Source organism: Monopterus albus, unplaced genomic scaffold (genome assembly GCF_001952655.1).
Source record: "Monopterus albus unplaced genomic scaffold, M_albus_1.0 scaffold257.1, whole genome shotgun sequence".
NCBI classification, from domain to species: Eukaryota; Metazoa; Chordata; class Actinopteri; order Synbranchiformes; family Synbranchidae; genus Monopterus; species Monopterus albus.
In genome coordinates this window covers 542,254-567,122 of record NW_018128137.1, presented here as the reverse complement: position 1 = coordinate 567,122, position 24,869 = coordinate 542,254, and the positions used below count along the sequence as shown (strand labels likewise).

At 41.2% G+C, this 24,869-nt stretch overlaps 1 protein-coding gene across 6 annotated transcripts in view; it reads left to right on the top strand.

Moving 5' to 3' along the window:
- The first annotated feature begins 454 nt into the window (after window positions 1–454).
- The window catches only part of plekhm3 (pleckstrin homology domain containing, family M, member 3), a 56,133-nt gene continuing 31,718 nt past the window's right edge, over window positions 455–24,869 (top strand). Inside the window, exons 1-6 of one of the 6 annotated variants that reach the window (XM_020621296.1) lie at window positions 675–978; window positions 2,873–2,998; window positions 3,225–4,280; window positions 10,026–11,120; window positions 22,104–22,249; window positions 23,143–23,336. In XM_020621296.1, coding sequence (XP_020476952.1) covers window positions 3,740–4,280; window positions 10,026–11,120; window positions 22,104–22,249; window positions 23,143–23,336 — 1,976 coding nt within the window. In that variant the 5' untranslated portion in view covers window positions 675–978; window positions 2,873–2,998; window positions 3,225–3,739. Of the gene's footprint in view, window positions 534–556; window positions 633–674; window positions 979–2,561; window positions 2,999–3,224; window positions 4,281–10,025; window positions 11,121–22,103; window positions 22,250–23,142; window positions 23,337–24,869 lie in introns of those variants that run through there. The other 5 variants (XM_020621297.1, XM_020621300.1, XM_020621295.1 and 2 more) reach the window with 5 other exon arrangements.

Sequence of the window (24,869 nt, the reverse complement as noted above, 5' to 3'; positions counted from 1 at the left end):
TTGGCTTAATGCAGAATTCATTAATAAGACAGAAAACAGGTGTTGAGAAAGTGTAAAAAATTGGTAAAATTTGGTAAAATTGTTTGATCCCTGTGCAGCCTTTGGCTCATTCTAACTACATATAGCAATAAAATGAAGAATAGACATAAAAAAACACAAAATTGGTTCGGCATATTACCAACATGTTATTCAATTTTAATAAAAAATGCTGCCCTGAAATTAAAATTGTTAATTGTCAAAAGAATCAAAAAATATTTTGGAAAACAATGTGATGTGTACTGTATATATGAGACCCGATTCCTTCATAAATACAACTGTTTTCATATGCACTTCTACACTATAGTATTGTTTCTTGTACCTAAGTAAGTAAAGAAGAAAGTCTTTCTCAAGTGGTGGATGTAACTGACGAATAACAGTGCGTATAAGTATAATATGCAAACGTTACTCGGAACCATTATACTGTAGCCTCAGTTGCACGTAGAGCGTTTTATCGCTGACGGACTGGCAAATGACATAATGGTAAACACAGTAAGGTGAGTCTCGAGTCAGGTTTTACAACTTCTGCGCTACACCATTTTTACCACAAGACAATTCCAGCACAGATTCACTGGTGCACGATAAGTATTGTTTGAGTAAGAGAACAGGTTTACTTTGTATTATAATTACATAGTTCAAGGATGGAGAGAGACTAGCGTTAGCTGCTAGCTAACTACTCCCGGCTCACATCCCAGTAGCTGGGGATAACAGGCCTTATTCATCTATCTGCCAGAACGGTTAGCCGATATTATGAATTTCAACCACCACATGTATGTCGTGATACATGGGATGTGTTAACGGGCTAGCTGATGTTAGCAAGTTACTGGAGCTAACCGAAAGGCTGACCGTGGCTTCACCTCTGTCAGTGTTTACTGCAGAGATGCTGACTGTGTATTTGTAGATGAAGGACAGAGGCAGGCGCATATAAACAACGGCCCCGAGGTTTGAAATTTTAATTAATATTTTGCATTGTACTGAAATTCAAGCTTTATATTTCAGGTACAGAAACAGCTATGTTGTTCCTTTGCATTAAAACGGAGTAAAACACAAGATAAAAGCTTTAAGACACTACACAGGCTACTGTTTAAACAGAAACACGTACAAAAAACAGTGTTTGTATTCAGTACTGTGCAAACGTTTTAGGCACTAATAGGGAGGATCCTTTAAAAAATAAAAAATAATGCTGTTAGTATTTTTTGTTAATTAATTAACTGATGTTCAAAACTTTATTGATGACTACATTATTGATAAGCTTTTCATCTTAATTATATTATGCTCTCATATTAATGTTGTTACAAATTAGGGCCAGGGAATCAGAATGTGGCCCCCACCCTATAGTTTTGTTTTATGTACAGTACTTTTTCCATTTATTAAACAGAAATTCTATTATTTTTTTTAGTAGGGTTTATTTATCGCTCAGGCTAAAATACCATGTGAGATACAGTCACTTTATAAAAATACATTTTGTGGCACATCTGCACAAAATCTTAGTCAACATTGTCTTGTCACAGACCTCTGAATTGCGGCCCACATCTCATATTTTGTCACAATGAAGTGAAATGAAATGGCAGTCCAGTCTGATTGTCAGGCTAAGTTAGATGTAACCAGTAAAATGTACTCATTCAGACAATAGTGGTGAGAGTGAACCTTAAGGGAAATGTTTAATGAACAGAATCAGTTAAGTCACTTCTTGATTTCTGATCATTTTACTGTTTTCCTTCTAATAACCACAGTTGCCAGGTAATATTCCACACAAACCATTATTTCAGTCCTTAATTGTGGAGTTTACTTCATCGCTGATCAAATGCACACCAATCGGTGCTTCCCCAGCTAATGTTGGTTGTATCTGCTTGACAGAATGTGAGTCAGCACAAGTTCAGTAAGGTGTTTGATGAGTAACTAACCTTGATGGTGATGATGCTCAGTTAGGTCACTGCTGTATCAGTAGGCAGATGATGGTATGATGCTCAGTTAGGTCACTGCTGTATCACTAGGCAGATGATGTCATGGTAAATATGCTGCTATATGGCTTATACAGGGTGTTAAATTGAGAATGGACTGAATTAGTCAGTGTGAGTGATCAGTACTACTGTCTGCAAATGTGCTACCCTTGTGTTTTTGCAACTGTTTCATAATTTAGCGAAATTAATGAGAATCTAAATGGAATAACTGTAACATATTCAGTTTTAATTGTGATAGTTTTTAGACCCTTTATTATCCTGACACACATAATAACATGGATAACATTATGTCATGTAGTGATACAGTTTTTTCACCTCTGTATCTCAGCTTCAGTTTTTTGTTTGCCATCTAATGGAATGAGATGGGAAATAGATTTTAACTAGAAAGTAAGTTAAAAAGAAATAGATTCTTTGACACTAAAAGAGACAAGTGGGTCAGCTGTTTCAGTGTAATGTTGGTACTGTTTATAAGCACAAAATGTCTTGGTAGCCAGTTGTGTGGATTACATGTGTAAGCATAATGCATATAAGCTAATAAATGCCCAAATAAAACCAATTTGTTTCAGCATAATCACTGTGGCATTGCGATAGTATACTCTTTTCTATCTCCAGTAATTAACATGGATAATTTGTAATTATTCAGTACATCATCCAGCTGACTGGAAATTGAATTGATGCAGTGATGTAATGGTCTTTAAATAATTAACATGTTGAGAAAAGTAAAAGCTTGGATGAGCAGAAAAAAATCAATGAGAGTGAGAGGGCACAAATGAGAAAGAGAGAGAGAGAGAGAGAGATGGAGGAGTAGAGAGAATGAGAAGAGACAGGCAGATGGATGCAAACCCCACCCAGGCCTACATCCTCTGCCTTCTCAGTCCGGTGATAAGCAGCTGAGGAGGAAGTCGAGTATTATTTCATCAGGACATGTGAGGGAGGATGAGCGTTTCTGTTTGCTGAGGATGAATCTGTGCTTTGGGATCAGCGGGACGCAGATGCTGTAGGTGGGTAGGCAGTGTGATGCCTGAAGTTGTTAAACTTGAGGCTTCAGAATCTTCCTGTCTGACTTTTCTCTTGGTAAAATCTCTCTTTCATTTTTAACCAAGTGCCTGGAAAAAGAGTTTGTGTTAAATTTGTCACTGTATTTTTACTGTCAGCTGTGTTTATAGCCTTTATGTTCAGCCTGCTTCCTTTTTATTGTTTCCTCATTCTCTCTTCCCTTTGTTACAGTCAGGCTGTAAGCAGTCTCCATCTGATGACCCCACAGGCACCTGACAGGCCAAAGATTTCAAATAACAAAGCTGATTTTGACTTCACATCCTCCAGAATTTGTATCCAGCCCCTGGATATTAACAGCTGAACAGTGGAATTTTAATGTGCTTGTGGGCCAAAGTGTGTTTATCTGGCTAAGCATCCTAGCTTCTCACCCAAATTGGCTGGATGTGTAGAGTCCCTGGCTGCTGCCAGTCTTGTTTAGCTCTGGCATGAAGCTGCAGTAAAGTAGCTTTCCCTCAGGAGGCAGAAACCATTGAAAAGGAAGACTGGAACCGTGGAAGAAGGCCCTGTTCCTAGGCAGGCCTCGGCTGCTTGGATCTCCTTCACCTCTTCCTAGCTTGTCCACATACCTAAAAGACTTTTAATTGACAGGTGACATTATTGGACATGTGGATGCTGCTAACGTGGTTTTTGTGCCCATTTTGGAAAACCATCTAGTTGAGATTGACATCTCAGGGCAAGACACAGCCATGGAGGGTCTTGAGCAACTCGACATGGTGGGAGATGTCAGCCCGGCCCTGGAGGCCACAGAGGACTTTATTCACTGCATGGATGGGTTACAAGGCCAAGGTCAAAGCCAAGCACAGACAGGGAACCTCCATCCTCCGTGGCAGCCTAAACAGCTGCAGGAGGTATCCAGTGCTGCACTGGGGAAGCTGACCTCCAGTGGTGTGTGGAGCCTGCTGGCTGGAGAACAGCTGGAGGTGGGGCCCTTAGGCCTGGCCTGGGCCGACAACCTCAGTGTGTTGGGGCTGGGGATGGGCCCGAGGCATGGCAAGAGAAGCCGAGCACGCTCCACCAATGACCTGGCAGCCCACACCAAGGAGTGCACCAACAACACTGCAAACTCCTCATCCAACTCAGCCTTCAGAAAGGGACACAACCGGTCCAGGTCAGACGTCAACTATCGGCCATCTGCGTTGACAGATAATGGACTGCCCACTGTGGACTGCAACACCCTGAAGAACATGATCGTCAACCACCGGCAAGAGAGTGAGTTCAAAATCCCCTGTGAGTCAGTGTGTGATATAGAAAGTGGGTGATGAGAGTTTGCACTGTCTGATCTATGTGGCGGTATGTGGTTTGTGTAAGCGCTAAATTCATTTATAGTGTGTAGATTCTGACAGTCACTCCTGTTGGTGTATTTTCTTTTTCCTTTAATTAGTTGTCAGCATTTTCTAATGGAAACTAGAAGTGGTGTTAGGGTGATTTTTATTTTTAAGTGGGTTATTTAAAACTGTGAGATGATCAAAATGTTTAAATTGTTAGAAATTTTACTCTAACTCAGTTCGCTATCGTTTAATTTATATAACATCTCCTGATGTGTTAAGCCATTGTGACAATAAATAGTACTAACCCCTTATGGAAATACGTGAGTCCTACATGAAAAATAATCTAGGTATTTAATTATGATTATTTAAATAAATGTACTATAGCACAATATATATTCATGTATATCACAGTGTAAAATTTAATCAACATAGCTGCCAATTAATCAGTTGAGTCATTTTCTTTTTACACAGAAATGTTTCCCAGATTCCTGTTTGTCATTTGTGAGGGTTTGATGCATTTTTTTACAGTATAGTAAATGGAATATTGTTAGATTCTGGAGTGGTCTGTGGACAAAACAACCTGATGACATTACCCTTGGGTTTTGGGAGATTGTGATGAGCATTTTGCCATAATTTCTGACCCAATAGTTTATTGATTAATCAAGAAAATAATCACCAGATTAACTGCTAGTGAAAATAAGGGTTAGTTTCAGCTTTAATAACATTACATACTGCACTTTAACATTTTATCCACATTGCCTGTCCTTATTACAAGGTTTGGATCGAGGTGTTCAAAATGTTTGGCCAAACAAATTCTCAGTTAATGTCATATGTTTGTTACATAGGCTACTGAGATCATATTTCAAACTTGAGAAATAAAACAAAAATGATGCTCAGTAAAGCTATCACTAGAGCTAGGTAGGAGAGCAGCTTTTCTAATTTGTGTGACCTGACCCTTTAGCTACATTGGATTTGTCTAGTTGGGCATCTGTGGCGTGAAGCGCTGCTGTTGCTTTGGTCCCCAGGTAACCAACTCATTAAATCTAAAATATCTTAAAATTGTAGCCAGAAATTCAGCTGCTACCTAACAGACACACACATTCCTCCTCCTCCTCTCATGCTCTGATCAACTGTCCCTTCACTGGAAAGCTTCCTCAGCCTTTGAGAGGCTTTGGTAGGACAGAAGTCCATGGAGTATTTGTGCTGCAGATCAGGGTATATGCTGTACTTATGTTGAAGCATCCTCAGAGAAAGCAATAATGACAGAAGATGATGATAACTTGAAATGACACAGCTGTGCTATGACAGTCAGTATTCAGGAGGAGAGCCCAACAAGCACACACACACACACACAAACCATTTGTTTGTGTGTTTTGGCCATCTGAAGGCCTAAGGAGATCCTAAAGGATCCTGAGGGATAATAGCCTGTAATCCTGTCAGCAAATGGACTCAAATGAGGCGAGAGAAGAGGCAACCCAATTACCCAGCTCCTAACACTGGCAGGATTATTTAGTATTAGCATATGTGTGAAAAGGCATCAAGCTATTTAGTTTGGCTCCATGTGTACTGAGAGGAGAGACCTAGGAAAAGGGTGATAATAAGTAGAAGGCAGCATAATTTAGCTCAGCCTCGCTGTGTCTCTTCACTCACATTGGAAAAAAGTGGTGTGTTTGCTTTTCCATTAGAGACAGCTGGGGATGTTTAGATGGTGAATGGAAATGATGATGGTTATTATATACTCAATATACATGGGTGTATAGAGGCAAACAGCTTTTATTAAAACTATTTGGTGTCTCATAACATTGTCTACTGGGTTCTGAAGGCTGTATTCAGTATTGTACAGTAGGTTATGATTCTTGTAATTAATAATTCTGGTATTGCTTACACATTTTTAGCAGACATTCCTTGACTAGTTTATGCTCATACAAATTCAAGATTCACATAAGAAAGCAGCCTTTGATCACAACTTTTACTGTGAAAATATGCACCTCTTAATCCAGCTGTGAGTGTAATGTGAGTTGTAAAAACACTAAGTTGTGTCATCAGCCAGATTTACACAACAGACTTTAAACCATAACAGTTAATCAGATAGTAGTCATCCTCTGAATGACAAGACACTGTTTGCTGTTGGTACAACAACACAGTTTTCCCATGTGGCAGTATGTGGAAAAATAAAAATCTGATTCTGCAGTTGCTGATGTTACTTGCATTGAAAGAGTTATTTAAATGAATCAATTAGTCAAGCAACAGAACCAAAAACCAAAAAACAAAATGTTTAAGTCGTTGAACAAACATGCCATTCGCTGGTTCTGGCAATTATAAATGCAGGCATTGGCTGCTTTTCTCAGTTCTGTTGCAAACTGAATATCTCTTGGACTTCTGGTCAGAGCAAAAGGAAGCTGCGATGGAGCCCTGGGAGAGCATCACCAGATACAGTCAGACAAAGACTGCACTGACTGCAAGGGACGTTACACCAAATATTAAAGATAATGATTTAATTGGACTTCATGTCTGTCCAATTACTTTTGAAACCATAAGCTTTGGGAATGATGTGTTAAAAGGGCCCCATCTCCTGTGTACTGTGAACCCTACTGTACCTCTCACCCAGTGCATGCTGGGATAGGTTCAGCCCACTTTGTGACACTGAACAGGTGGATGGTGTACTAATATGTTCCTTCAGGTGCCTTTTCCTGCTTTTTCATTTGTAGTCTATTTGGGTTTTGGAAACCGTGGCACTCTGTTAGATTCTAAAACAGCACGGTTGCTTGTTTAAGACTAGCAGAGGTTTGCGTCTTGATCGGCTTGAGGGCGTTGGTAGTGAGCCAGAGTCTTCAGCACTGAGAGGAAGCTGTTGAGTCTTGTTGAAGACTTCTGGGTGTATATTAGACTATAACTGGAGTCTAATGTCAAAATCTAGCAGGTGAAGATGAAGGCTAATGGAACAGAGCGGTTTTCCTCGCCACAGTGCCCCATTCTCATCTCGACCCTCCCAAGCGTGAACACTGCCAATCAGCCAAACCTGATTTCTGCTTAACTTATTTGCATATTCATTTGTTGCTTTAGCAAAAGGTTTATTAACATGCAAAGTCCGAGACCTTGAGCGACGCCATGTCTGCTGCTGTTGTAATAAGATTGCTGACGCACTTGACTCACCAGCCTTTAGTTAACAGGAGCTGCAGGATTTAGCTGTTCCTTTCTCCTTCTTGAAGGCTTCAGCATGGTTCTCTATTAGAGAAACAAAATTCAACATCTGCTTCTGGTGGGGATTTGAAATTAAATCAGTTTGTAAGGATGGTTGATGGGGGGTGAAAATGTGACGCTTGTTAGAATAGATTTGCAGGTCAAAACAGTTTTTTATAGACATAACCAATGTTTCAGCATCATTTCAATAACTTTCAATGTGAAGTAGGTCTGAGATACAGATTGAAATATAATAGATTATAATATTGTCTAAACAATGATTGTCTTATTTTGATGTTCATACAAGTCGGTACAGTTCACTTGCAGACACCTTACAGAGCAATAATAACTTTATTTATATAGCACTTCTCTAAGGCGAGTTACAAAGTGCTTTACAAACACATAAAACCAGAAATAAGTAACCACTGGTGAGGTAAAAACATATTTGAACAGAACAGAACCACAAAAAACATAAATAAACAACCATAAAGACATTCAAGTCTATTTTAAAAAGGGTTTTCAAGAGAGATTTGAACACAGTAAGAGAGGCGGCGTGTTGTTCCAGAGACGAGGGACCCTGAATCCAAAGGCCCGATTTCAGTCCATAGCTTCATCTGTCCCACACTGGATTCACACTACTGCTTCCAGTTTTTGTTTTCTGCTTTGAGTAACGGGCGTCTCTTTCACTTCCTTTTATTAGTGAAGAATTGAGCATAGAGGTGAAGTTTTCGTTATGCAGTGGTTTAAACACTTGGACATTTTCTGTTTGTAGCTGTGACATTTTGCTACAATACCAAATTTTCTTGTGGCTGAACTATTCCATGTACCTGCAGCATTTCCTTTTTATTAATGGATCTTATGGCAATTTCTGTAATACAGTATGTTGTGCATGAAACATTTTGTTCAGTAGGACAGCTCAAAATAAAAGCTGGCCCAGTTTTGTGTCCCAGCAGAGGTCATGTTTGTTGTTCACCTGAGTCTGAACCTTCCTTAATCAAGGAGAAAACACACCATAATCACAGGAGGAGGAGAGTGACTCCAAGAGATGAAAGACAGAAATGAGAGTAAAACAAACCTCCTGAGCAGCAGACTGTGGGAGAATGGAGAGGAAAGGCCACAACAGAGAGAGGGTGTACCTCCAGCCTTCAGATTAGGAAAGTGGAGCTTTTTACTTTACAGTACAAGAACCCAAGTGTGCTCTGAAACCTCCAAAAACCTTCTATAGTGTGAATACAAGCTGTAGAGGAACTGCAATAAGGAGCAATCCACACAGAATGTCAGCTGCTTATCAACCACTCCTTGGCTGTTATCTTTAAAGGTGACTTCATGTTGGATGGTAGTTACAGTCAGTCAGGACCAAAAGCTTTGAAATCCCTTCTGCAGCACAATGCACTTTGCTCCTTATGCTCCAAACACTCATCGGTTCTCCATAGCAGAGCTAAATACACTAAGTCTCCTACTGTTGTGTGTTTGTCATTGTCAAGCTCTGCCAGAGGTAGCATGTTTGGCAATTTGGGGGCTAAGGGATGATCATTTTGAATATACGGATTGATCAGGAGAGTTATGGCGTAGAAGTGGATGGAATAGTTTGTCTAGATGTTTTGATTTGAACCCTCTTTGCTAAAGATGGCTTGAGACAGCAGTGTGTTACAGTGGAACAAGCAGTAACCAGCTGATATCACAAACCTTATCACAGTGTAACATAACAGTTTAACATAAAAGATCAGGGCTCCGTTTCCCAGTAATGATCAATCTTAAGAGTGTTCAAAGGGGCCCTTAAGAGCACGTCCAGGCTGTTAAGAGCTTAATGTCGGCTCTCTGTGGAGCTGAAGGTGATGCTGAACAAAGTATTTAGCTGTCTGTAAGTTGTTATATATAAAAATAAATACAAGTGTTTAGTACTGTGAAAATTATCAAATGGAGCTTAATGTGCAGCCTGTGGCCGTCAGCTTGCTGCCCTCTGTATGGGGGAAGTTTGAGAAAGTTGTTTTTGCTGTTGCTTGTTATACTCTTGAAACCTCACATTAAAATACAGCAGTGATTACTCCTGTGCATTTTGTAAACATATTTAATATGAATGTCATTCTGTCATCATTTCTGTATCAGACCTATTGTCTAAAAACAAGGCAAACAACAAAGTCACCATAAATAAAAAGAGAAGATATGAAACCTTTACCACCAGGAAGAGAGGAGGACGGTAACAGAAACATAGGTGGGAAGCACTATTAACACTTCATCCAAAAACTGTAGCTGCTTACACCCACAGGGGTGAACATTTAATATTCAACAGTTTTTGGTGCATTTTTGAGTGGAATGTTCCTTTATGCTTAGCGATGACCATGCTCTTTGGTGAAGTCACCTGTTCAAAACAACAGATTTAAAAATCTGATTCCCACAGAAGATCAGCTGACCTGTGACTGGTTGGCTAGTGGGGAGGTGTTCTAAACTCTAAATAAACAGATTGTCTCACATGTAACTGTCCTGAACCAACATCAGTCTGTGCCTTATTTCTCTCTCTGTCCAGCTGAGAAAAGCAGCAGTAGCAGTGTGGTGAAGCAGGGTGAGATGGAGCAGCGAGAGGGGCCCCGGGGCCGCTGGACACCCTGCCATGTTGAGCTGACACCTTGCGAGCTTCGGCTCTACACTCTAGACAGCAGCGCCAACCGCAAGCTGGGCACCGCCTACTCGCTGTCACACTGCCAGAGCGTCATCGCACCAGCGCCCTGCAGCCAGCCCGGCCAGATCATGCAGTCCGCTGATCAACGAACGCTCCAGGCTTTATTCTTCAACAGCATGCGTCTCCAGCTGAGGGTGGCCAACCAATGGGAGGCCATGGAGTGGAGACGGCTGATGTGGGAGAAGGTGCAGGCAGCCAGACCTGTGAGGCAGGAGAACCGCCAGTGTAAGTACAGAGCAGAAAACCAGCAGGCCGCCAAGTTTCCTGCACCCATGTCACCCTCCTCGTCGCCTTCTCCATCGGGGCTCGACACCATGCCTGATGGCGACAGCGATACCCCTACCTCAGCAGAGGCATCACTCCAGGCTAATTCTGGTGTCCTGAGCAGACCCACCACCCTGCCTCTCTTCACCCAACGCTGCCAAGATGTCATCAAAGCTGGTCTGCTCCACCTGCTGATGGATCAGAACAACTGGCAGGCCTTTACCTTTATCCTGACCAGATCCACCTTCAAGGCCTTCCCTACTGAAGGCCGTGGATCAGTGTCTCAGCCTGTCCTCCAGTACTCCCTGGTCTCCTGCTTGGCTGTGCAGCAAAGTCAGGAACCAGAGAACGGAGAGAATAGAGGGGAGTGTTTCCAAGTAGCTTTCCCCAAAGAGGTACTCCAACTTCGGGCAGACAGTCGGCTGAAGGCCCAGCAATGGGTGGAAGCCTTGCAGCAGACAGTTGCAGCACAGAAGCCTGCACAAGAAGGAGGAGGAGAACTGGGAGAGGGAGCTCCAGGCCTGCAGGGAGTGCTGTTGAGATCGAAGCCATCCCGAGAGAGGAGGCAGCGGGAGGCCCAGAGAGCGAAGCGGCAGTCAGTTACCACCAGTTTCCTCAGTATTCTCACATGTCTGGCTGTGGAGAAGGGGCTCACTGCTCAGAGCTTCAGATGTGCAGGTGAGATTTAAAAACAGACACACACACACACACACACACACACTCTTGGATTAAATGACCTGATAATGAGAACAATTAAACTAATGCTACCAGCCTCAGTTTCCTCTGTGCTGTTGGTCTAATTGAGTTATGTTCACTTTGGTCACACGATTCATAAACAAAGTCTGGGTTCTAGTGCTGGGACGTTCGATTCTTATGGTTACCTGGAACATGTACAGGTTCGTACCAGGCAACATGAATCGAACCTTTCAGTTTTTCAGTATCCAGTGAACGCTCCTATGTGGAGACTACAGGTCAGACAGGCCGGTCACATTAATGTAAAGCATTTTAATCCTCCCATTGGCTTTATTTAGCTGATCCTTTACAACATCATAAAATGGTTTATTGCCTGATATTGTTGGTTTTTATTTGTGTATATATATTTTTTTCAAATGAATAAGCTGTAGGTCACCAGCACATTTATACAGATAATATACATTTAAAAAAAATCCATTGATTATATCAAAAGCTGTGCGTGTGGTATGAGTGTAATACAGAACAGTGTCTGTGCCAAACACATGCAGCTATCATTATGGTGATTCCTGAGGGTAAACAATAGCCGCAGGCTAACAAGCTAAGGCAAACGGCTAACAACACTGAAGTACTGAATGGCGCCAGCAGCAGCACGTTACAGCTACGGTACGAGTTGAGGGTAAAGTGTGTGTCCTCTGCTCCTCTGCTTAAAGCTAAACTTTGTCACACAGTACCCAAGTGTGTTTTTAACACTATTTATGGTTGAAATGCTTTCATTTATTTAGCTTGTAGTTGGAATCATATAACAAGTAAGTAGACAGGAGATTGTGAAAGCCTTTGTCAGTGTCTGACTTTTGTGCACAACATAGGGTTATTTCCTGGTGTCGGTACGTACCGGTGTAAACTTGATTTGTATCAAACCTGCTAAATATGCCAATATATATGCTGCTTCGTTCAGTTTGGAACATGCTATTATGTTCTGCTTGTTCAACAGCTGTTCGATAAACTGCTTCATCCATCTCTGTATAACTGGCTGATTGTTGAGCTGTGAAGCGATACTTCACGTCCTGTGCTCTCCCTCTGCCCAGCTGCGATTGTGTGTTTCCTCTAAACAGAGACAGACACAGAAAAATACAATGGAAAAGCTCAGTAGGATGGTTCGTGTCAACCCATGAGGTTATGCTGCATGATAGTTAAGGGAGACATACAGACCAGCTTAAGTAAAATATTCTGCATACTTAATTATAGGTTCTGGAAATTAGCTCACATTCATGGTGAGCGTTCAATGAAAAGATCAATATTGCTTTCAAGTCAGAAAATACAACAATTAGCTTCAGAGGTGCTGACAGGTGAATTTTGTTACTATTTGACAGACCCAGGCTATAACTATTTCCACTGCATGTGCAAAGCTAAGGTAACTGTTACAGCTTCAAACAGACAAATGACAAAACTGCACAACACGGATTTTTTAATATTTATTAAGCCATATAATAACAGAAACCTGCAACCATTAGGCAGTTCATTAATGGAATATTAACTGGAAGCTAATGCGAAGCACAAATAACCATTTCCTGGTTTCACCTTCTTTAATATGAGGAGCTGATGTTTTTCTTTGTCAAAAATGGTAATAAACAAATATCTTTGAGTTTGTTGGCCGGACAAAGCAAGACATTTGAGGACACCACCTTTGACCCTGGAAAGTCCCAGTTCTTGATATTCTTTAAATAAAAAGATAAATCAAATAATCAAGAAATGACTTGGTGACTCCTGTATTTTTTAATTTCCACTCATTTATTCAGGATTTTCCTTTAAGATGTCACCCATCTGTACCATAGAGAGAATGGTATTAATCTTATCAAACTCTCAGCAAGAAAGTGATTTAAGAGTATTTCCCCAAATGTTAAAATATTCTTTTATGCTTTCACATTTGATACAGAGCAGAAAAAGGTCTCAAACATTCTAATTTAAATAATGATATCCTGTTGAACAGGTGTATGAAGGATGGTGTCTCTTTGAGTGATTCCACCTTTTCCTGTCTTCAACTTTATTCATATCCAGCACCATTACAGCCTTTATTATTATTCCTATTAGTCCCCCATCCCGGGCCCTTGGACAGCCCCATAAATAGCAGGCAGTGCTTTTACTCTCCCTGGGTGCGAAACGTGGGCTTCCTCTCTCTCTTCTGGGAGAGCTTTGAATAATGACCGCTCACCTCCCTTTTTATGTGTAACAACTGGCTTGTTAATGCAGGGCTGTTTGAAAGGCCAGCTGAAACAGGAACAAGGACAGAGGCCGTTTGGGGGCAACTGATGATAATTGGTAGGCTTAAAGCGCTGGAGGAGAGGAAAAATGGATGAATGAATGAATGAATGAGAGCGAATGAAAGCGGCCTGCGGATGCTACACTGGTCAGGCCTGGTCGTAGTTGTTTGATTGAAGGGTTTCTGAGTAGAGCTGGATGGGAGGGACAGCTGGATACGTCCATTTTCTATACAAAGCACACCTCTGCTCACTCAGTCCGTTCATGTCTGTCCTTTCATTCAGACCCACGGCGTTTCGTTCATTTGGTCTCCCTCTGCCCTACTGTATCCCTTCTTTAGTCTCCTGCAGTGGTAGTTAGCAGCTCCTGAAAAAATATTTTAAACTCCTTAAATCCAAGGCCTTAAATTGATATTTTTACTCAGCAAGGTTAGAGGTCTTATGTTTTTATAGGTTACTTAAACAAGTCTCACCTTCACCAGCTTTATAATGAGAATGTGGACAACCTATCTCCCTCCTTACTGTTTTCATACCCACTGCCCTCCCTTGGCTCTCACCTCTCCTTGGTAGCCTGCCAGGTCCTTTTTATTGAGACTCGGCCAGTTTTTTTTTTATTACACCTCAATTATTCTGTGCTGAACAAATAGACATGGCCTCTAGCACGCTCTCAAAGGAAATACTGGTCACATGGAGAGGAGAGCGAGATATATTGAATCAGTGAAACACAATAAACATGCTGTTTATAATTCATTTTTTATACACCAATCAAATGTCACAAATATTTCCTGACTCCAGTTACTCTAAAGTGATAAATGTACTATTGTTTGTTTCTGATTAATCTAATTGTAAACTGGATATTGCTGGGTGTTGGACTGCTTGAGCTAATATAGATGATTGGTTGCAGCTCTATTGATTTGTCAGTGTCACCAAAATATGTAATGATGCAGTTTGTTACATGATGTTACATATTTGCTGTCCAATATTATTTCACTGGCTCTTAGTCTTATTTAAAGCTGTTCTACCCATTTGTTTTCAGCCTAGAGGGTCCAGTGAGACTCAAACCGACACCATAAGCCACTCCTAACCGCGCTTTGCCCCTTCCATCGTGTCCTCTTTCCTAACATCAACGTTAACTACAGGTGCCTGGTTGCGACAAACTGTACAAAATGCAGCCACCAGTCCGAAGCTAGCGTGAGCTGGTAACAGGTACACGTGTCAGTACAGCAGAGAGCTTTGTTTACTGCTAATGTGTCACAAAATTCTAATGATTTTTAAAATAAAAAGTCTATGAATTCACATGGAAAACTCAAAAAGGATTAAATCATGACCATGCTAGGTCACTAGTGTTACTAAATCAAACACATTAGTTTTAGAATGCTAACATCCAGAAGGAAGAATAACAGATCTGGATCGAATCTGAGTCCTTAGGCTGCTTTTAACACTCTCCATCTCAAAAAAGCCAAACCCATGTTAACCCTGGTCTTTACTCTTTCTTTGTCCCACTCTCTCTGTGCAAAAGAACGTGACCTCTTTGGTCTGGCACTGTTTCAGACTTGTAGCTGCTGAGAGGTCCTCCATGACTGGCTGTTTGAAGTGACTGCTCACGGTTTGAAAAACAATTCTCATAACCTTGGCTAGGTGGCAGGCGGGGGCTAATTTACTGGACTGTGCTCTGAAAACACAAGGTAGAGAAGCTGGAATAACAACAGAAGGGCGGGGCTAGTATAGCTGATTGACACCACGGCCTGTTCCATTTTCACTTGATTTATTAGACAATGTGTAATATCTTAGTGCAGACACCTTTGGAAATTAAATTCTAAATAATTATAGAGCCCAGTAAGCTGAACTGATCACATGCATTCATTTAATCTTCTGTGATTTCTTGATGATGGTGACCTAATGTTCAATAGGCTGCTTTATTTTACACTGATTTGTTTTTGAACTTGTCTCCTCCTTGCATATGCATGCAACATCCATCCATACATGGGAGTTATTTCACTTTGAATTCCTTTTGAAGGAAATAGTTTGTGTTCATTTGAGGATTGTGACTCCTCATCACCCCTTATACACACACACATTCTACAGAGTGTGTCCCCAGGTTTGGTGACCCCTGTCGTTTCACTGGAGCACATTCTCAGGCCCCCTGTGAATCTCTAGGACAGTGGGACTGCGAGTGAAGTGTGAATCATTAGATATGAGGGAGGAGAGGAAGTAGGAGGTGGACTCACATGAAAAGATTGACAGTTTCTCCCTCTCTCTCTAACTCTCTCACACACACACACACACACACACACACACACACACACGCACTGTCTTACTAATAGTACTCGCCATTTGTGCACATTTTCATTTGAGTGTTTGGTCACTGTGAATAAGATACATCAAACACTTCTCTTGTCTTTTCAGTTTTAATTCACACACATATGAACATAACACACACACACACACACACACACACCAGTGTCCTCTCAGAGCTGTGGTGGTTTGAACCAGCGGCGGGCAGATGAAAGCCTGAGCCCCTTTTCGCCCTGATGTCATCTCTCTCTCTCTTTCTGTTCCTCCATGTCTCTCTCTCTCTCTCTCTCTCTCCACCGTATGCCCACCCTGAGCAGGTCAAAGTGACCCTCTCTCACTACAGAGAGCCGCAGTACAATCGGTAGACCTTTGAGCTACGTTTGAATTCCCATTCATCTTTGCCTCTGTCCCTCTTTCTCTTCATCCCTGAAAAACCTATAAAAGATCAGAGACAAGTAGAGACAGCAGTTGTTACTGAAAGCCGTTGATAATAGAGGAAGTATTTCGCTGCATGAAGTATTAATAGTTGCTCCTAATATGAAGAAAAGGGGGTTGTAGTAGTATTTTGGGGAAATGGTTAAAAAAATCCAAAATAGTGAACTGTGAACATTGTTTAATGTCAATTGACAGATTCATCGATTAACCCCTGCATTTTTTGTACTTACTTACACTCAAAGGTCACTTTAATAGGGACACCTGTGCAATGAATTGCAACCTGCTCTGCTAGAAATACTACCTTTACTATAGTAAGCTTTTGTTGTCCTTGTCAGCGAGGTGTAAATTGTATGTCTATCTCATAGTCAAATGTCATGATGTGCTGAATGCCATCAAACTTACATATGTGAGGGAGCAGAATATTAGAAACAGCTCTAAAAAGAATGCAATTTAATACAACACCACCGCTAATTATGACCTTAGTAATAAACAGATTGTTGAATTGACACTCTGAACATGAATAGGCATCATAAAGTAGACTTTAAGGCAGGACAGCTATAGGATTGTATTGGTGTACATTATTAAGTCGGCACTGAGTGTATACTTTACCAACTTATACAGCATATGAATCAGAATCAGAATCAGTTTATTGGCCAGGTGTGACGGACACACGAGGAATTTGACTCAGGTACATCGGCTCTCAATGTGCAAACAGTAAACCAGCATAAGGCTGTGTAATATAACAAAATAGCAGTATTAACATCAACAAACAGTGCAAACAATGCGGAATAAGCAGTGTAAACAGACAGTAAACAATACAGACAACAAGGAATGTTCATTGAAATGAGATAAATAGGGATAAAATAGAGTACTTCAGAACTAGAGACCTGTACAAGTCTCTATAATCTGTACAAGGTATATTTACAGGTGTTGCTCTGAGGGTTATTGTCCAGTCATATGGTCACTGGTTAAGTGTTCATCAGAGCGACAGCCTGAGGGAAGAAACTGTCCCTGTCCCTGGTTGTCTTAGTGCACAGTGACCTGTAACGCCGTCCAGAGGGGAGGAGTTCAAACAGTTTCTTGACCCATGAGGTGTCCAGGTCCTCCATGGAGGGCAGGCTCACACCAATGACCTTTTCTGTAGTCCTCACTGTTCGCTGGAGTCTGTACTTGTCCTGTTTGGTTGCTGAGCCAAACCAGACAGTGATGGAGGTGCAGAGAACAGACTCGATGATTCCTCTGTAGAACTGTATCAGCAGCTCCTGGGGCAGGTCGAACTTCCTGAGCTGGAGCAGGAAGTACATCCTCTGCTGTGCCTTCTTGGTGATGGTCCTGATGTTGGACGTCCACTTATTATACATGTATTATGCTTATTATACATCCTTTTTTACAGTACATATTTTATTTCATGACTCAATTGCATAATGAAGCATATCATACAATTTAGGAGCAAACAGATGCTGTATTATTTTTTATTTGACGGTGGAAACATCTGTCCTTGTCGGCTCACTCTACTTAAATGTCTTCTCTGCACATCTTTGAGAATTCCTGCAGAGCGCTCTCTGGTCTGAGGTTGTTTTGCTTCTTGATTGTTGATGTTTTGGTCAGGATCAGGTCAGCATCACATTTCTATGCTTGGTGTTATTTTATTGTTTGCGTTCTCTCATGGTCCCATATTGTGCGATGTGGCTTGACTGGCTGTTTTTCTCTGTAGAGAACATTATAGAGTTCATTTTCCACCATGTGTATATGTGTTCTCTTCCTGTAGTCATTATATAACATTTGAGGTTAAGGTTAAAGGCTGTTATTTCGTGTGCAAGTGTTTTCAGACTGGTCCCAGCAGCAACAGGCCAAATTTGAGGTCACAGTTGGCCAGGAAGCCAGTCCAGCGGTCAGATGTTTCCTCGAAGTGACACAGTGTTTCTCTGACTGATGACCGTCCCCTCTGCGCTGGTTCCCAACCACTGGAGTGTGGTTTGTTGAAAGAGCATCCACCCCAACAACTGCATGAGCTTAGTGCTGTAATTAGCCTATCTAGGTCTGAGTTCCACATATGTGTTCGATCATGTGTCCTTCAAGAAGATAAGACTTTGTGGTTGTCTTTTTTCCATCTTATCCACAAGCAATCATTTCAACCAAACAAAATCAAATATTCATTCTTTAAACTGTGCAAAGGGGTGATAGTTATAGATTACTGCCACCTTTGGCATGCTGTGCTTCAATGACGTTTGTAGGGTGAAAGTTTTTTTAATCACCTTTTACATACAGAAGAATTAACCACTAATCTCAAAATAAATCAACAGCTTAGTTGATAGTTTAAATGACTTTTAGTTACTACCGTGGTTTAGTTACTTTCTTTTGCTCACATAAACCTGGACTGCAGCTCTTCATGTTGATTAGACCATTGTTTGTATTTTCAGATTTCAGGTTCTTTTCTGTAATAGAAGAGGAGCTGGACTAACTTCTTTGCCTTCGTCTGTCCCTGTTTGATCTCAGTCATCTCCTCTTTCATTCAATTCTTTCTCCTATCTTTCATTAACCTCTTTTTTTAAATTTCCCTCTTTCAGTGTGTGTTGTTTCTTGTATTGAAGCACCACTGACACACATCCTTCTTCCTCCTCTATGCTGCTTCTCTTTTCTTCTGAAGAAATGCAGGCCTCTGTTTTAAGAAACCCAGATAACAATCTCATGTTTCTTTTCCTCTCTGCCTTCCTTCACTTGCTGTTTTCCTCCAGGCCCCATTTCTTATGAGATTGTGTGGATAAGGGACACCCACCACTGTACCGTGGCACTGAACTGTCTGTGCGTGTGATTGTAGACCAGATCCAGGTGTTTGGATGAAGTATGGACTTTAAAGAGTCTAGAAGACAAAGCAGACAGTGGGGTAGCTATCAGGCCGATCAGAGCTGAGGATCTGTTTGTTCTTTAGGTCCACTAAACACTTTGTCTGCTCTGTTGTGACTACTGGAAGAACCAAGGCTCTGTTGTCTAAGGGATCACTTTAGATAAATTTGACAAGTAGGTTCCGGCAGACAGGCATATTAATATTTGAAGATGTATTTGATGTGAGCTATCAGTAAGATATTACACATCTGAATATACTGAAGGAGGCACATATGATTTCAGGAGTTTTGGGATGGGAGTGGACAAAAAAAAATCTTACTGGCTTCTCCTGTCTAATCATATAGCTACTTTAGATGACATAGCTCTTGCCTCCAGTACTACTGTGAGGAACCTTGGAGTCATCTTTGATCAGAATATTTCCTTTAAATCACACATAAACCAAGTCTCTAGATCTGCCTTCTTTCAGCTGCACAATGTCGCCAAAATCAGGAGCATCCTGTCTCAAAGTGATGCTGAAAAACTGGTCCATGCATTTGTTACTTCCAGGCTGGACTACTGTAACTCTTTACTATCAGGATGTCCCAATAATTCCCTAAAAAGCCTCCAGTTAATCCAAAATGCTGCAGCCAGAGGACTGACAGGAACGAGCAAGAGAGATCATATCTCTCCCATATTAGCTTCTCTCCACTGGCTCCCTGTAAAAGTCAGAATAGAATTTAAAATCCTTCTCCTAACATACAAAGCCCTTAATAACAAGGCTCCATTGTATCATAAAGACCTCGTAGAGCCTTATCATCCTAACAGAGCACTTCACTCTCAGAGTGCAGGTTTACTTGTGGTTCCTAGAGTCCACAGAAGCAGAATGGGAGGCAGAGCCTTTAACTATCAAGCTCCTCTCCTATGGAACCAACTCCCAGTCTCAGTTCAGGAGGCGGACACCCTCTCTACCTTTAAGATTAGACCTAAGACGTTCCTTTTTGATAAAGTTTATAGTTAGGGCTGGATCAGGTGACCCTGAGCCTTCCCTTAGTTATGCTGCTATAGGCCTAGGCGTCTGGGGGGCCCCATGATGCTCTGATTTTCTTTCCCCTCCCCTCCTGCTCTCCTCTCCTCCCCTCTCCTCTCCTTCCCTCTCCTCTCTCTCCCTATGCTTCTATATGCCACCATTACACATTACTAACTTTGTGTCTCTCCCGTAGTGTGTCCTCTCTCTCTCCCTGTACCTTTCTGCAGGTTGCCCTGGCCCTGGAGCTCTACGTCTCTGATGAGCAGTCACCAGCCACATCGACCTGATCAGTGTTTGATTGTTGTGTCTTGTTGCTTTTCTTCTTTTGTCTCTCCTCTATCCACTCACCCCAACCGGTCGAGGCAGAAGGCCGCCCACCAAGAGCCGGGGTCTGTCGGAGGTTTCTTCCGTTAAAGGGAGTTTTTCCTCCCCACTGTCACCAAGTGCTTGCTCAAGGGGGATTTGTTAGGTTTTCACTCTGTAATAATATTGATAACAGTAAGGTCTAGACCTTAGTTTGTAAAGTGTCCTGAGATGACTTTGGTTGTGATTTGGCGCTATACAAATAAAATTTGATTTGATTTGATTTGATTCCTCCCAAAAAACAAATGTTGTGCTATTGCTATTTCATTCATCTTCAGTAAATGACACATCATGATAAAATTGCTCATCATGAAATTGGCCATAGCCTTAAGACACAGACATAAAGAATCCACTAAGCTCCACTAAACACCAGGGCTTGTTTTGTTGACCTGAGATATAAAGATTGATCATTTAACCAGGTGTCAAACCACAGAAATGCAGCATGCAAACACTTAAATATAGTTTTTATTACCAAAGACAAAAGTGTTTATAGCTTCTTTCTAAAAACCACACTCAATGGCAGGGTGAAAAACCAGCTGTCACAAAGAGGAACGTTAATTACTTATTTAAAAATGGTGATAATAGTGCAACGATTTTAGACACTCTCTCATGTGAGACATTCACAGTGTTGCACTGTTTTTTATGTAGTTGTGGAAGCAGTAGCAGAATCACAGTGTTAAAATACTGTTATAGGTAAAAGCCCTGGAATAAAATGTTTTCATAAGTACTTGAGTATTAGCATCTCTACTCAAAAGCACTCATTATGTAGAATGGGACATTTATTATTTGGATTATAATTACTGACGCCTTATTGTGTACATCATTTTAATGTTGCAGCTGGTAACAATGTTGTAGGCTTATAATTTGATGTACTGTTGGGGAGCTGATCAATTTCTCACCGAGGATCAATAAAGTCTTTCGATAATACTGTATTTTGTTTTATAAATCGGATTCTGAGTTTTTTCTTTATTTCTCAATGCAAATTTTTATTTTTACATTTTTTAAAAATAATGTTAACACCACAAATGGAATGAGTGATGTTTTGGAAACATTGCTGTTCATAAAGAAAATAATTGCCATGTTTCTATCAGTCTTTGGCAGCGATTATGGAGCTCACATTCTGTCCATTTCCATCTTTGTATGATGTGCATGTATTCTATGCCAGCTGCAAAAACTAAGTAGGAAATTATACCCTTTAAAATCCCTACAGTTCTCTAATCATTTTGGCCTGTTGCGATAGGTCATGATACAACTTTTTACCTTATTGGTAGTGGCAGGGTTCCTTTTAAACTTAGTCTATCTTGTTTATTATCTACAGGTTTACTTGGCTGGATTAGTGTGGAATTTAGTGAGAGGCAATAAACTGACACTTATTAACACCAAGGTATATGCTCAGCAGCCTTTGTGCTCTACTGATCAGGTGGTCCCTGCCCCCTCCAACAGAAGGTTAACACCAAGAGCTGTGCAATACTTTAGGGCTAATCAGCCAGTTAGGACCAGTAAATGGACACTTAGAGCTGTACATATGGATGTCTTTGCTGAAACATCTGTTGATAACATGCTGTGTGTCCAATAAGTCAGAGATAATACATTCTCGTTTCACATCATGATAGAGGATGGTTGTGATTGTTTAAAATTCCACTTAAAGTTGTTTAACTGGTTTCCTTGTGATTACAGAGACATTCAGGCACGCTAGACCATCATGCGGTACATTAAATCTATTAGTAATATGTAAGCACACACATATTTAATTAATGAATTTCTCCTCAGGTTGTCAGCGTCCAGTCGGTCTGTCCAGAGGAAAAGCTAAGGTGTGCTGCTACAGTGGCTGGTACTACTGCCAGAGCTGCCACCAGGACAACTCCTTTCTCATCCCAGCACGGCTGCTGCACAACTGGGACACCAGCAAGCACAAGGTGGGAAAGCACACACACATTTTATGAACATATGCACCATCTCAACATATTTAGTATGCCAGCTGTTTCTTATTTTGACTGACTGGAGCATCCACTGGGTATCTGCGGGTCTTAAGATGCATGTTTGCATGAGACAGAGTGACAGTTTTCCAGGATATTCAAGTCCTCGTTTCATGTGGTCTTCAAGTTAACCTGTTTTAATAAATTCTTGTCCATCTAGATTCCACTTAGTAAGTCTTATCTTTGCCATCATGTGAATTGCTATATCACGAGGGTGGAATTTACTCTTTTGACCTTTTGATTGTCACAGTGAAAGGTAAAGTAATTGCCATTGTAATGACTTTACATAGTTGTAAAATCCTGTCTCTGATTATTATAAACCGCTGTGCAGTGTTTTTGCAACTGATAAACCTTCAGACTCGCTGAACTATAACCCATCTGAGACAATACGCTCTCACGTATATTAATGCAGGGTTGGTCTTAGTCTGAATGTCCGCCAAAATCAAATATCATTGTTCTTGATTCCAGTGCAGAATTCTGCAGATGAGAGGAAATGGTTTGATATTTCAAAAGGTTATCCATTTATTTGTTGTCTTGTTGAAGGTTATATGAGATGACTGATACTATTCTCATTTCTGAGAGCCAAGATGTTAGCTTAGCTTAGCATAAAAACTGGAAACGGGGAAAGAGCTGGCCTGACTCTGTCCAGATACCAGCATTTCTGCAGGTCATAGATTAAAACATAATATAATATTTTGTTTGCTTACTCTATACATAAACCAGAATCTTTTCTTATCCCTACATCATCCATTTAATCATGGAACATACAATTGTTGGGTATCATCCCTTGTGTATCTGTTGTTCTTAATGTAGAGTCTGATGTGCTCCTCCAGGTGTCTAAACAGGCAAAGGAGTTCCTGGAGTTTGTGTATGAGGAACCTCTGCTGGACATCCAGCAGCTCAACCCTTGTCTGTATGAGCACTGTGAGCCTCTCAGCACTGTGCTACGTCTCCGTCAGCAGCTTCAGTCGCTGCGGGCCTACCTGTTCAGCTGCCGTGCGACCATTGCAGAGGACCTCCGACGAAGGTAGGTTGAGGTTGATGGTATTCCTGTAGCACTTTTCAAGAGAAAGTTGCATCTTATTTGTTTTTCTATTTAAGATCAATATAGCAATTAAGAAGACAAAATGATTTAGGTTGATACATTTTACACATAAAAATGTGTTTTGTGAAGAGATTTAAAACTATTGGACCAAAGTTTGTAAGAAAATCTGTTACAGATACTCTGTGGGCCTTAAATGCTACATCATAAAATCAATTCTAAAACAAGCAGGTGACCTATGAGAACCTGATAACGCTGGTTTTGACATGGTCATATTTTTTAGTTCTACTTTATTTTGATGATTCTGAACACCGGACATGTTCTGCTTCTGTTTATTGAGAGGACTGCATTTAGCGGCATAACTTGGATTTATGTAGTACTCCTAAAATCAGAAAAATAAATGGCATTCCATTTATTGGCTCAAATGTGTTTTAGCTAATACAGTTGTTAGAAATTAACCCAGTTCTTTTGTTGGAAGCACGAGAAGTGACGACAGGAGAGGACAGTTTAAAATCAACAAAGTTTACTGAAAGTCTGATTACAAGAAAGTCTTTACAGCACTGGATTCAGAGAGACAGAGCTCCCGCAGGAGATCCGACTTATGTTTTAACAATACATTTATCTTCTTGGGCTGCTCCGCCCTGGACAGAGGTACTATACTCAACACTTCGTAATCCTATTGGTCATTTGGCATGAGTTGGTTAACTCCTGCCTGCTTAAATGTAATCAAAACCAGGTGTGTGTGTGTGTGTTGTGATGTGATTTTCCAGGTGGCAACTGAACAATGGGTCATCTGTGCTGTAGACCAGTGGTCCCCAACCCCCGGGCCGCGGACCGGTACCGGTCCGTGGATCAATTGGTACCGGGCCGTACAAGAAATCATTAATTATTTCCGTTTTATTTATTATCTAAGTCTGAACGATCTTTTATTTTGAAAAATGACCGCATTCTCTCGGTTACATCTCGGTCACTTGAGCGCCAAAACTGGCTTACTTGTGGACATATTCAGCCTGCTCAATGAACTTAATCTGTCACTTCAGGGGAAAATGACAACTGTCTTCAAGTTGGCAGATAAAGTAGCTGCATTTAAAGCCAAACTGGATTTGTGGGGACGGCGCGTCAACAGAGGCATTTTGGACATGTTTCAAACATTAGCGGGGATTTTGGATGAGACTGAGCCTGAGCCTTCATTCTCCCAGCTGGTGCACGATCACCTGTCTTTGCCTTTAAAAGAGTTCGAGCGCTACTTCCCAACCACAAAGGACCCACGAACTGCCAAGGAATGGATCCGCAACCCATTTGTCAACAAACCAGGTGAATCCAGCAGGTCTGTGCAAGAAGAAGATCAACTGCTGGAGATCGCAAATGACGGCGGCCTTAAAAGTATGTTCGAGACAACAACTCTGTCGGTGTTCTGGATTAAAGTCATGACAGAATACCCTGAGATCGCCACCACAGCACTGAAAACCCTGTTGCCATTTCCGACATCCTATCTGTGTGAAGCAAACAAAACAACGG